At 40.0% G+C, this 13,877-nt stretch overlaps 3 protein-coding genes across 4 annotated transcripts in view; 2 read left to right on the plus strand and 1 right to left on the minus strand.

Moving 5' to 3' along the window:
- Positions 1-13,877, plus strand: part of LOC114133523 (uncharacterized abhydrolase domain-containing protein DDB_G0269086-like) — a 21,956-nt gene continuing 8,079 nt past the window's right edge. Inside the window, exons 1-2 of the mRNA XM_027999511.1 lie at positions 1-1,988; positions 8,365-8,370. Coding sequence (XP_027855312.1) covers positions 998-1,988; positions 8,365-8,370 — 997 coding nt within the window. The 5' untranslated portion in view covers positions 1-997. The remainder of the gene's footprint in view (positions 1,989-8,364; positions 8,371-13,877) is intronic.
- Positions 5,283-7,288, plus strand: LOC114133508 (uncharacterized). The gene is made up of 2 exons (XM_027999489.1): positions 5,283-5,409; positions 5,457-7,288. The coding sequence occupies exon 2, from the start codon at positions 5,535-5,537 to the stop codon at positions 7,131-7,133; it is 1,599 nt and encodes a 532-aa protein (XP_027855290.1). The 5' UTR covers positions 5,283-5,409; positions 5,457-5,534; the 3' UTR covers positions 7,134-7,288.
- LOC114133516 (2-oxoisovalerate dehydrogenase subunit alpha, mitochondrial-like) overlaps positions 10,909-13,877 on the minus strand; it is a 21,017-nt gene continuing 18,048 nt past the window's right edge. For both annotated transcript variants that reach the window (XM_027999504.1, XM_027999505.1), the window contains exon 8: positions 10,909-11,667. In XM_027999504.1, the coding sequence (XP_027855305.1) occupies positions 11,325-11,667 (343 nt within the window). In that variant the 3' untranslated portion in view covers positions 10,909-11,324. The remainder of the gene's footprint in view (positions 11,668-13,877) is intronic.

A 13,877-nucleotide genomic window follows, 5' to 3' on the forward strand; every position in this document is an offset into this window, starting at 1 on the left:
GTCAATAAAATAGTTTATTTCTTGGAAAAAATGTATGTTTATTTCTAAAAGATAGAATAATGTATTTTAAGTTGTTTGGTTCACGTTTTAAGATTTGTGTTAAATGATTGTATTTTATTTTGTGTCAAATAAGTTTTTGTCGAAAGGTATCGCGAGATTTGTGTACATGTGTGAGGCTGCGAGACTTAAGTAAGCATAGAAGAAGCAGAAGCTCGTGCCAGAGCTATGTGTAGCAGCCTCGTGTCCTGTCGTTGTCAAGGTATTTTGTAGTTATGTTTGTAATGTTTTGTGAAGTTATTGGTTATGGTGTTTTATGGTGTTTTAATTACTTAATATTTTGGTTTAGAGTGAACAACGACGAATCATTCTGTTAAAGACCTCCGAAGTGGCAGGCGGCCACGAGGTAACTTTTTTGTCAAAGCACGCGTCACCTGTCTGTTTGTAAATGTGTCTATGTCTAAAGCTTTGTCTTTTATTTCTGTAGTTTTCACGGCAAAAAATAAAGAGCCCGTCTTAAGAAAGCCGTGCCAGAGTTGTCACTTTGGAGTTACAGTGAAAACTCGCCCAGCCAGCGCCGGTAAGAAGCTCGTTAAGAAGACGGCAGCTGCAGTGAGTGACGGTACCGTGGTGTAACACAAGAGGGCGCCATTTGACAAGCTCACCGTTCACAAGAAGTCAAGCACAGCAGCAACAACCTTGTACAACTGAAGTAAGGTGGAAATTAAGAAAGGACAGTGTTAAGAGCAAAATAAGAGTGTTTAAGTGAAGTTTAAAGCCACAATAAGTTTCTATAACATTTGTCAAAAGGTTACTTATTTTCTACTGAACTTCGAAGTGATGTGTTGTTGTTAAGAAAAGAGTGTTGTGTATTAAGAGTGAAGCTCATTACAGGTACAGTAATATAAAAAGTAATATTCAAGTCACATAAGTTAGAATTTGTAAGGAGTGTTTTGCAATTTAAATAGAGCATTGAGTGACATTTAACCAGACTTATAAGATGACTGACAAAGATCATAAAGAGCTCTATGCTGTATCATGTACTGAAGTGGAGGAAAATGATACTGAGCAAATCTCAGAACCACAGACTGTTCGAAGAAGTGAAAGAGTTAGAACATTAACTGAAAAAGGTAAAGAACTTCAAGAGGAGAAACTTAAAACGCTTCAACACAGATATGCAGTTGGTTTTGAAAAATGGAGATATGAAGCAAGACTGAGCAAAGTAAAACTAAGAAAAGAAGCTTCAGACAGTGAATTAAAGGAGCTAATTAACAATGTAAACATCACCTGCAGAGATATGCAAACCATTTATGAAGAAATACGACGAATACAAATTCCTGATGCATACGCAAGGCGCAAAGTAGATGCATGTACATCACTTTCTGCATTCATTGTCAGAAGAGCTGAGAAACAACTGCAAGGAGACTTTGCAGAAGGTGACGAAGAGCCATGGCCAGATTTTGGGTCATGCTTAGGATCTGAAAGTACGACATCAAGGTCAAAATCCAGAAGGTCTAAAAGTAGCTCAGAAAGCTCACAAACAACCAAGAGACTGGAAGCAGAGGCTGAGGCAGCTGCATCACAAGAAATATTAGCAGTTATGGAAGAGCAAGAAAAGGAAACAATTGAGTTAAAAAAACTTGAACGTGAGAATTTGGAAAGGCAGCAAGCAATGGAAGAGCAGCGAAGGAAGATTAAATGCTTGGAAGAAGTTAAAAAATTTAATGCTGCAAAAGCACGAGCAAAGGTTTATGATGAAGCTGAAAGTATTTCTGCAAGTCAGAGTTCATCACAGAGCATTAAAGCAGAAAGTGAAATCCAAGCAATCCCTGTCAGAGCACACAGTTCTTCTCCAGCTCTAAATGCTACTCAGTTCCATAATGCTACAATTGTTGGATCTGTGCCACATATTCCTGCAGTAATAAACCAAACTCAACAAAGTCCTGATGAACAACCTAAGGCCACCATAAGCCAAACACTTAAAGCATCAAGTCCACCATTCACCCCTCAAGCCACACAGGTTCCCTCTGTTGCAGCTCAACAACAGTCAACTTACGAGCTAGTTGGAATACTAGCAGAAGCAATAAGTGCTAATCGTCTTCCAACTCCTGAACCGACATTGTTCACTGGTGATCCTTTAAAGTTCAAAGATTGGCAGTTGTCATTTGAAACCCTGATAGAAAGGAAAAACATTCCAAAGAATGAGAGACTCTATTATCTCAGAAAGTATCTTGGTGGACCCGCGAAGAGAGTAGTTGAAGGTTTTCTTCTTGTGGGGACAGATGAAGCATATGACTCAGCTTGGAAAGTGCTGGAAAAACGTTTTGGAGATCTATTCACTATAGGAAAATGCTTCAGAGATAAGCTTCACAGTTGGCCTAAAATAAACCCTAAGGATGGAAGTGAGTTGAGAGAATTTACTGACTTCCTGAAGAATTGTGAAGCTGCAATGTTGCACATAAGGTCATTGGAGGTTCTCAATGATTGTATGGAAATCCAGAAACTCTTGCTAAAACTTCCAGATTGGTTGACCACAAGATGGAACCGGACAGCCATGAAAATAAGAAGAGCTAGTGATGGAGAATATCCATCTTTTCATGTGTTTGCTGATTTTGTATCCACTGAAGCAGACTTAGCATGTGATCCCATAGCATCAATGCAAGCTCTTAAAGGTTTGGAAATAAGTAAACCCAAACAATTACGCAACCAAGTCATCCAAGCAAAAACACTAACAACAAACTCAAATCACACAAGTACTGTAACCTGTCTTTTCTGCAAAAGAAATGGTCACCCACTTGATAAATGTTTCAAATTTAAAGACACCCCACTCCAAGACCGTATCAAGTTTGCACAAGCGGAAAGGCTGTGTTTTGGATGTTTAAAGAGAGGACATCATTCCAAGAAGTGTGACAAAAGGAGCACATGTGAAAAATGTCAAAAGAGACATCCAACATGTCTGCACGATGACACATTCATTGAGCGTAAAAAGGTAATACCTTCAGTGACTGAAAAGTCTCAAGACAAGGACGAAGCTGACGCTAAAGAAGGAGACAAACCAACGGTTGCGATCTCTAACAGAGTAACTCAAGCAACTTCAAGCACATTGACATCCTCTATACTACCTGTATGGGTTTCATCAAAGAATGACCCAGACAGAGAGGTTTTAGTTTATGCACTCCTTGATTCACAGAGTGATACATCCTTCATCTTGGATGAAGTAGCCCAAGATCTTGACACAAATAAAAGTAAAGTTAATCTGCGCTTGTCAACTATGTCTGCCAAGTCAACAGTTATACCATGTGACAAGCTGGTAAACCTTCAAGTTAGAGGATATAAGGACGAAAAGAGAATTACATTGCCACCAGTCTATACAAGAGAGTTTATCCCTGTCAACAGATCACATATCCCAACGTCTGAAACCGCCTTAAAGTGGCCTCATCTGGAAAAGCTGGCAGATAAGTTACCTCCACTGCTTGAATGCGAAGTTGGTCTACTTATCGGCTATAACTGTCAACAAGCCCTCCTACCACGTGAAGTTCTTGCAGGCAAAGAGAACCAACCTTACGCACAGTTAACTGATCTCGGCTGGAGCATAGTTGGTTGTTCGTCTCAAGTTCAAAATCACAATGATATCATCGGTACAAGCCACAGAATCATTGTTCGTGAAGTATTTCCTGTTTCACAACCAGCAGTTGAACTCAAGCAACAAGTGCATTTTGTATGCAGAACTCAAATAAAGGAAGTCAGTCCAACTGATGTGATTAAGGCTTTGGAATCCGATTTCTCTGAACATGCAACAGATGACAATCCAGTTTCACAGGAAGACATTTTGTTCATGTCAAAGGTGACCAAAGGCATAAAACAGAAGAAAGATGGTCATTACGAACTTCCGTTACCATTCAAAACAGACAATCCAAATCTCCCAAATAACAAGCAAAGTGCTGAACACAGATTGTCTTCATTGGAACGTCGACTCAAAAGGGATGAGAAATACTATAAAGATTATGTTAAGTTCATGAATGATATTATAACTCGCGGACATGCAGAAAAGGTGCCAGAACAAGAGCTGGACAACAAGACAGCATGGTACATCCCGCACCATGGGGTTTACCACCCCCACAAACCTGAGAAAATACGTGTGGTTTTTGATTGTTCTGCACGCTTCCAGGGAACATCTCTAAACGATCATCTTTTGACTGGACCGGATCTCACCAACACACTGGTCGGAGTGTTATGCCGATTTAGAAAGGGCCCCGTCGCCATTATGTGTGATGTGGAAAGAATGTTCCACCAATTCCACGTCATTAAGGAACATCAAGATTATTTAAGATTTCTTTGGTGGGACAAAGGTGATTTGAACTCCGAACCTTCAGTTTACAGGATGAAAGTGCATCTTTTTGGAGCAGCCTCATCTCCTGGATGTTGTAATTTTGGACTCAAACACATTGCATCGCAAGGTAAAAACAAGTTCAGCAAAGATACTGTTGAGTTCATCCAAAGAGGTTTTTACGTCGACGATGGACTTGCTAGTGTGACATCAACAGCCAAAGCTATACAGCTGGTCAAAGAGTCAAGGGAACTTTGCAAAACAGGCAAACTACATCTGCATAAGTTTGTATCAAACAATAAAGAAGTGCTTGCAACAATTCCCCAAGAAGAACAAGCTCAGTCCAAAGATCAGAACATGGCTTTTGGAGAACTCCACATTGAACGTGCACTTGGAGTACAATGGTGCGTAGAAGCAGACGAATTCCAGTTCAGAGTTCAAGTTAAAGAGCACCCATTGACTAGAAGAGGAGTACTCTCGACTGTCGCTTCCATCTATGACCCTCTTGGGTTCGTCGCCCCATTCACATTGATTGGAAAGCAAATACTCCAAACATTATGTAAAAACAAGGTTAACTGGGATGATGATCTTCCAGACCACATTCTACCACGATGGGAAGCATGGTCGAGAGACCTGCCTAAGCTGGCAGCTCTGAAGATTCCACGAAGCTACTCACAAGACATCAACATCATACAGTATGAATTGCATAACTTCTCGGATGCGAGCCTCGACGGTTATGGCGCATGTACATACCTTAGAGCAATAAGTAAGGAAGGATAGATAAGCTGTTCACTTGTCATGGGAAAAGCAAGAGTTACACCCATCAAACAAATGACCATCCCAAGACTTGAACTGTCGTCGGCTGTAACTTCAGTCCGCAACAAGAACAGGAAATTGAAAATCTACTAGAATATTATTGGACAGATTCACAAGTCGTACTGGCATATATAAGCAATGACGCTAAAAGATTTCACACATTCGTTGCCAATCGGATTCAACGAATAAGACACAGTACGAGTCCTGACAAATGGCAGCATGTCTGCTCAGAAGAAAATCCGGCTGATCAGGCCTTGAGGGGTCTGATCAGCCGGATCAGACCCCTCAAGGGTCTGATCCGGCTGATCCCCTCAAGGCTGCACAACTGAAAGAATCAAACTGGTTGAAGGGTCCAGATTTCCTTTGGAGAAAGGATCTTCCAATCAAAAGGGAAATGGTGGGAGAAGTCAAAGAGACAGATCCTGAACTTCGTGCAGGTCATGCACACACCGTGCAGTCAAAAGAAGTGAACCCTGTTCTAGAGCATCTAAAGAAGTTCACTGATTGGTCGAGAGCTGTAAAGGCTATTGCCAGACTCAAACGATGCATAAAAGAGTTTAAAGGTGTTCAAGAAAGAACAAACAAAGCAACAGATCTTGAAGAAAGAAGAGACACAGAAGTGTTCATTATCAAGCTAGTGCAAAGAGAAGCTTTCACTGAGGAAATACAGAAAATCAGATCACAGAAGGAAAATTCTCTGCACAAGCATAACAGACTAAAGCTGCTAAATGCTTTCTTGGACAAATCCGATGTTCTCAGGGTGGGAGGAAGATTGTCTCAATCAGCCTTGCATCATCATGTCAAACATCCCGCAATTCTTCCCAAGGAGTCCCATGTATCAGCCCTCATCATCAAACATTATCATGAACGTGTACATCACCAAGGAAGAGGCATGACCATAAATGAATTGCGTGCAAATGGCATATGGATTCTAGGATGTGGAAGTATGGTCTCTAAGCACATTTACCACTGTGTTAAATGTAGGAGATATAGAAAGGCCACAAATGTCCAACAGATGGCAGAGTTACCAGAAGTAAGAACAAAAACGGCACCTCCTTTTACATATTGTGGTGTCGACTGTTTTGGCCCATTCATGGTAAAGGAAGGAAGAAAGGAAGTCAAAAGATATGGATTATTGTTCACCTGCTTATGTTCACGAGCTGTGCATATTGAAACACTTGATGACTTATCAACTGATGCTTTCATGAGCGCTCTTCGGGTTCTGATCGCCATAAGAGGTCCTGTTCGACAATTCAGATGTGACCAAGGGACGAATTTTGTGAGAGCCAGAAGAGAGTTTTTGGAGCTAATGCAGGATATGGACCAAGAACCACAAAGAGCTATTGGTTGCGAGTTTGTGATGAACGTTCCATCAGCTAGCCAAATGGGAGGCATCTGGGAACGCCAAATTCGGACAGTACGAAGCGTACTAACAGCAATGTTAGATAAATTCTCAAACAGACTTGATACAACTAGTCTAAGAACACTTCTTTACGAGACAATGGCCATCATTAACAGCAGACCCTTAAGTGTAGAGTATCTTAATGATCCCTTGGGTCCAGAGCCATTAACTCCCAATCACATATTAACGATGAAGTCTTCAGTTATTCTCCCCCCTCCAGGACAGTTTTGCAGAGAGGATTTGTACTTGAACAAAAGATGGAGAAGAGTACAATTTCTAGTAAAAGAGTTTTGGCAAAGATGGAAACGAGAATATCTGCTAAATCTCCAACAGCGACAGAAATGGCAGAAAGTTTCACGGAACCTGCACATTAATGACATTGTGATCCTACAAGATGACAATGCTCCAAGATGTAAATGGAAACTAGCTCTAGTTGTAGAGACTCTAGAAAGCCCAGACGGCAAGGTTCGAAAGGTGAAACTAAAGACAAGTGAAACAACACTTGACAAAGGAAAACCACTGACAAGGTTGATATATTTAGAAAGACCTATTCACAAGGTAGTGACATTACTTGAGACTAATACAGAGTAAAACAGACTCTACTCTTGACACTCATTGGAAAATCACATTGAGAACCAATTAGTGATTTTGGTGGGAGTGTAAGTGTCAATAAAATAGTTTATTTCTTGGAAAAAATGTATGTTTATTTCTAAAAGATAGAATAATGTATTTTAAGTTGTTTGGTTCACGTTTTAAGATTTGTGTTAACACTAGAACTACCAAAGATTCCCAAAATGGGAATCTTCGTCCAGGTACCAGAGAGGGGCCAGTTTGGCCCTCCAAGAGAGGGTGTGAAGAGGCGCCTTTGTTATGTAAATAAGGCCATTACTATCCTGTTCCAAGGACAATCAACGTGAAAGTTGATGTAGTGAGTTTGGCTCTCCTCCCCCCTGCTCATCTACAGGGATGCTAATTGCTAATGCTTTTTCTGTGCAATCCTTTCTGTGGTATCGGCTGCTTCAACCCAAATGCAGTATATTTCAAGTCCCATGCATAGTTTCTCTTTGCATGGTAATTCTTACAACAAATCCTGATGTTGTTTTCTAAGTTTTGTCCCTCTAGTATCTTGTCTTGACTCTCAATTTTCTTTTTTAAACAACATGTTAACCAGTTTAATAGCAGATGCGCTCTAAAACTTTGTATATTTTGCATCCTTTGTTTACGGCTTTTTTTTTTTTGCAAACTTTACAACAAAATTAAATGTCTTTTCTTAGTGGTTAAATTATCAGCTAATAAACTGTTCATGATCTACTGCATACGTTTTGTTAGGTCAGTTGTTAACCTAACAAGCAACAACAACTGCACCATTTAATTGATTTTAAATGTGTACTATAGGCAGAAATGTCTGTCCACTAGCCTATATTAATTATTTAGTAATAAGCTGTTGTAGTGACTGGTGGATGGTTATGGTCTTTTCTATAATTTCTTCTCTGAAATTGCAATAGAGGACTGGGGTTTCACAGCACACTATGGTGAAAAGTCAATTTAATGATGTCGATGAAAGGATGTTAGCTGCCATCTTCCAGGTGTGTTCAGTTGGAATCAGAGAGTAATTAGCAGGAAAACTAAGAGTACTTGTTCCATGCAGGTCATCTACATCCTTTCAACAATTGTCAACGTCTAAGCCTATCACACTGCATGCATCCTCACCCCCGTCTGTTGACTGCCTCTTCAGCTGTTGGTTTTGTAGGTTTAAATACTCAACAAGCTGTCGATCTTTTACACAGCATCAATGTTATTCTTATCTCTATAAAAAACACAGAAATAACCCCCGGCATTTATGACATGGAACCATAAAGAAATCGAAAAGCAAACTCTGGTCTACCTAATAACCAGGGTTGTTAGGTGTGGTTTGAATGCATAAGTATGTGCCAAGCAAAGTGAATACCATTCCAAAAGCAAAACGTGAATTGTAGGTCAAAGCATTCTGGTTAAATAAACCAAAGCAAATGTGCATGTCTTGCGCTAGCGGGAGGAATTGCTGGTAGTCTTTTGCCAAAGATAAAAATGAAGTTATACAACTGCTAAAATCTGACGTGACTCTGTTTTTGTTTACATGTCATGATAATCATCACATTCAAAATTGTAACATCTGTTACATTTTAAGTTGATAAGATATGCTTTCACACTGCATTGTGTTAAATAAATGAAACCCTATTAGCAACTTGTTTATCCTCTTGCCTGTGAAAATGCTGCACTAAGAATCACTGAAGGAAATGACAGAACAAAATCTGAACAAGACACTAAGCACAACTTGATTCTTAAAAATGTAAGCAAAAGTGGGGTGGCCTCAGATTTTAGCTGTTGTTGGATGTTTATTTTGTCTTTGGGTAAATGTGAAAAAACAAACACTGTTCAACAAAATCTGCTCAGCATGAGTCGGGGATGAGGCATCAAACTATGGAGAATGTTGTTTTTCACACAAGTACCCTCTGCTGTAGTGCGTTTCCTGCTTTTGGAGCGGTCTCAGGACCACTTGGCATTCACGTATACATTCAAACCGCACTACAGTTCACTTCAGCTGAACCGAGACCTAGGCTTTTAGGAGGACCAGAGTTCACTTCTTTGGTCCGCATTAGAGTTTGAGTACACATTCACACCTCCCTAAATCAACCAAATTTTCTAGGCAAATGAAAAAGAGTATTAACGTGGGCTAAAGAGGGCTGGTGTGAATTTACCCCAATTCTCCTGAAACTTTGGGAACCTGTGGCAGATGTGTGCAAATCCACTCAATATCTTGTACATCACATGCCAATGTGTTATAAGTGGGAAAGGAAATGCAATTTTTTTCAACTTGTGGAGAAGATGAGCTATCTTATGCTGAAGATTGCTGTGTATTTTATCCAATTCACTTGTGAAAAAAAAATCACAAATGCATTGAACAAAGATACATTTCAAACATTTTTCATGTACAATATCAGTAAATACAAAGTTACACAGTAGCAGCACAGCGGTGTGGTAATTACCAATGTCTCCTTGGAAAAAAAGATCTCCAGTTTGAATCGTAGCCTTGGATTTATTCTGTAGAGTTTGCGTTCTCTCGTGCCCTAGTGTTTGGACTTCCTCTAGCAGTGCTAAAGCATAAATATTAATAATATTCAAAATACCTTGTTTTAGTACATCTAAGTAGCCATCTTGGTGTGTTTCTGTGTTAGCCCTGTGTTGAACTTTAAATTCTCCCTAAGATACATTCTGCCTATCATCGACAGATAACTGTATCCAGTTTTTGGGCCTGAATAAGATGTAAGCTGGTACAGTAAAAATGTCAGAAGAACATTTCTGAATTGCTTGGGTAAAGGTATTGGTCTCTGTAACTCAATTCCATCAGGGTTGATAAAAATGTAAATGCAATAAAGAACCTTGGATTTGATGAAAATGTTTACATTAAACTCTTTGGTGAGCACACTTGAGTCTATGAAACACATAATTCTGCCTTTTTCACATGCAAATGGTAAAAATTGAGTAAAAAATCTTAAAAATAAATTATCTTCTATTCCATTTACATAATTATCCACTGAAATATTTTAAAATTAAGAGAAACAGTGCAATTGCACGTCTGTTTGCAGTCATTTTTATATGTATAAAATGTGAGCATATGCCTAAATGTTGAATTGGGGAGTGGGGAGAAGGTGACTTTAACTGCTGTGTATTGAGCGTGAAAGTTGATGTAGTGAGTTTGGCTCTCCTCCCCCCTGCTCATCTACAGGGATGCTAATTAGACCATTCAGAGTCGTCAGTTTGGCCACATTTGGATGCTAATAACCCAGTTTGGCCCTCTCTCGGTAGTTCTAGGAAGATACCCAATTTGGCCCCTCTTGGTAGAGATAGGAATTTCTCAAAATCCTGGTAGTCCTAGTGTTAAATGATTGTATTTTATTTTGTGTCAAATAAGTTTTTGTCGAAAGGTATCGCGAGATTTGTGTACATGTGTGAGGCTGCGAGACTTAAGTAAGCACAGAAGAAGCAGAAGCTCGTGCCAGAGCTATGTGTAGCAGCCTCGTGTCCTGTCGTTGTCAAGGTATTTTGTAGTTATGTTTGTAATGTTTTGTGAATTTATTGGTTATGGTGTTTTATGGTGTTTTAATTACTTAATATTTTGGTTTAGAGTGAACAACGACGAATCATTCTGTTAAAGACCTCCGAAGTGGCAGGCGGCCACGAGGTAACTTTTTTGTCAAAGCACGCGTCACCTGTCTGTTTGTAAATGTGTCTATGTCTAAAGCTTTGTCTTTTATTTCTGTAGTTTTCACGGCAAAAAATAAAGAGCCCGTCTTAAGAAAGCCGTGCCAGAGTTGTCACTTTGGAGTTACAACAATTATTCTGGCAATATTATGTCATTATTATCATTTTTTCTGTCTTAAATTCTAGTAATTTTAGTAGTTAAATAAAGAAAATCGTAGCCCGGCCCTGACGTTCTGTTGTAGAGCTGACCTGAATTCAAGTTGTATAACAAGATGGCCGCCCCGGGCACGATGACGTCACACTGAACTATGGAAACGCAACATGTGAAAGAAAATTAAATCTATCGCCCGGCCCTAAAAGAAACCATTTCATTTAGGTAAAATGTGCCTTTTGTCTACCATAAGGCACCAAAAACCATTAGAAATCATTTGTTTTGAAAGCACATGTGCAGAATGTGCAATGACACATCAAAACTGTTACATGAACACAGCATGTGGTGTGCAGCTACTTCCAGTCCTCACACACTATTGCATATGGCGGTTATTTCTCGTACAGGTCGAGGGGGTAGTGCTCTTTGTACTGCTGGATGTGCCTGAACAGGGACTCTCTCTGCTTGGCGAGGGTGGGGTTCATTTCCTGGTAGACGTCGGTAAACAGCAGCTCTGGGTTGGGCTTCAGGCGCCTCTCCGCCTTCTCAAACGCCTCCATCACAGTCTTGCGTGACTGGTTCCTCCAGCTGCGCTCGTCGTCCTCGCTCCACCAGCCGCGCGCCGTCATGTAGTGCCTGAGCCGGGAGATGGGGTGGTCCTGCTTGTCCCAGTAGTTCACCTCGTCCACGGAGCGGTAGGCCGAGCTGTCGTCGCTGGTGCTGTGATGCCCGATTCTGAGGAAGGACCAGAAACATCCATCAGGCTTTTCATATTTTTACATTTGAGAGAGAAAGTAGTTCCTTCAAATAAACAACCTGAGAGATTTTATCAAGAATTTGGTATTCAAATCCAACTGCACTGTGAGCCTTTGTTACGCTTTAAATATAGAATTAGAATAAACTTTAACTATATTCAAACTGAATATAAATATAGATATGTTGCAACGTGACGCAAGACCCCGCAAAAAGCTGCTAGCCGACAATGGCTACCATTGGTTTTAGCTGTCAAGTTGTTAACATAATGCACTAAATCTTAAATGTACGCTCGATATATGAAATAAAAGGGGACGCAGTGATTTGCTGCTAATTGTCAACACTACAGCAACTAGACTCCAAGGTCAGGAAAAGGTTTTAAGAAAAAAATATAGCGAGGGTGAGGGACGTAGGTCACTCGTGCTAGCTTGACTATGACAAACCTAACACGTAGATATGCTGACGCGTAGATATTCGAGTTTGATTGCACATTCACACCTCCACAAACGAACCAGACTTTCTAGACAAACAACCTAGATATCGATTAATGTGGAATAAACAGGATTGGTGTGAGTGCACCCTAAGATACATCTCTACTTCAAGCTTCTGGTATGGTTATTGGTACGTGTTGAATTTGCATCAATAGTCATTTGTGGTGTACATGCACCAAGTTAGGTTTCTTTGAGGAGAATTCAGAAATCAACCAGGCCCCAGCTGATCAACACAGACAATATGGTCCAAGACTACTGGAGACAAAATCTTAAAAGGTTGCTGCTGAATTAAATTGCTTTTATTTCACTTAATTTTGTCAAAGGACCAGATTTATATTTGGGCCTGTTGAACTTGTGTTAAAACATAATAATCCTTGATTAGCAGTTCAGTGAAAGGCAAATGAACAGATGAGCAATAACAACTGCTAAGTGTTATCTCATCTAATGTCTTACAATAAAGAAAAGCAACACTTTTAAATTATCATTTTTTTCTAATTTGCTGGTGAATTGCACTGTTTGGGCCAGAATTAATGCAATGAAAATATTGTGAGTGATTATACGTTTATGAGGAAAAAGCTTAGAGACATTTTACTCCATTCACACTGTGGAGGCTTTGTCGGCTTAATCTAAGAGGTTTTAGTAGTGTCAGGTCTAAATACCTATTAAACAAACACAGGAAAGATAAGAGAGTTAGATTCTTTGTTTCTCACGAGGAGAGCAGACAGAGATGTGCTTTCAGTTACAAATCTCCAACCGCTCTGAAAACACATATGCCTGCTCCCCTATTTTATTGCTTTCAGAGTCCCTATCACAGAGAGCACTGCAACTCTAAGGAGTGGGGTCAACAATTCATCACATGGTTGCAGCGCTAATAACATTCACTATCTAGACACATGTTATCTACACTCTAGATCCTTTTGCTCCAGGCACGGCGTCGAATAGGACACGTTGTATAGCTTCAAAGCAACGGCTTTGTAGCACAAAGAAGCACAGAGCAGAGTTTATAGCAGGACTGTAAAACTCTGCTGGGAGCAACTAACACCTCCATCTCCCAGGGAGTCCTGCTGAGAATATCTGTCACCTCTTTCTCCCAAGGAGGCCTTAGGAAGGAATCAAAATTATTTAACACACAGAAACATTATCTAAATGTAACTACAAGGCTACATGATACAACGAATATTTGATAATACTAGTAATACAATTTACCCAACATTTCCCCCCTGTTTATCATATATTCGTTCCACCTCTCATACAGTTAGGGCCAGAAATATTTGGACAGTAACACAATTTTCGCAAGTTGGGCTCTGCATGCCACCGCATTGAATTTGAAATGAAACCGCTACAACAGAATTCAAGTGCAGATTGTAACGTTTAATTTAAAGGGTTGAACAAAAATATCTGATAGAAAATGTAGGAATTGTACACATTTCTTTACAAACACTCCACATTTTAGGAGCTCAAAAGTAATTGGACAAATAAACATAACCCAAACAAAATAGTTTTTTTTCAATATTTTGTTGCGAATCCTTTGGAGGCAATCACTGCCTTAAGTCTGGAACCCATGGACATCACCAAACGCTGGGTTTCCTCCTTCTTAATGCTTTGCCAGGCCTTTACAGCCACAGCCTTCAGGTCTTGCTTGTTTGTGGGTCTTTCCGTCCGAAGTCTGGATTTGAGCAAGTGAAATGCATGCTCAATTGG

The sequence above is a fragment of the Xiphophorus couchianus genome, chromosome 18 (assembly GCF_001444195.1).
Source record: "Xiphophorus couchianus chromosome 18, X_couchianus-1.0, whole genome shotgun sequence".
Taxonomy (NCBI): domain Eukaryota; kingdom Metazoa; phylum Chordata; class Actinopteri; order Cyprinodontiformes; family Poeciliidae; genus Xiphophorus; species Xiphophorus couchianus.

What these genes read in the sequence shown, in the direction of transcription:
- LOC114133508 (XM_027999489.1), top strand. Translation starts at nt 5,535, where the DNA reads ATGGTGGGAGAAGTCAAAGAGACAGATCCTGAACTTCGTGCAGGTCAT.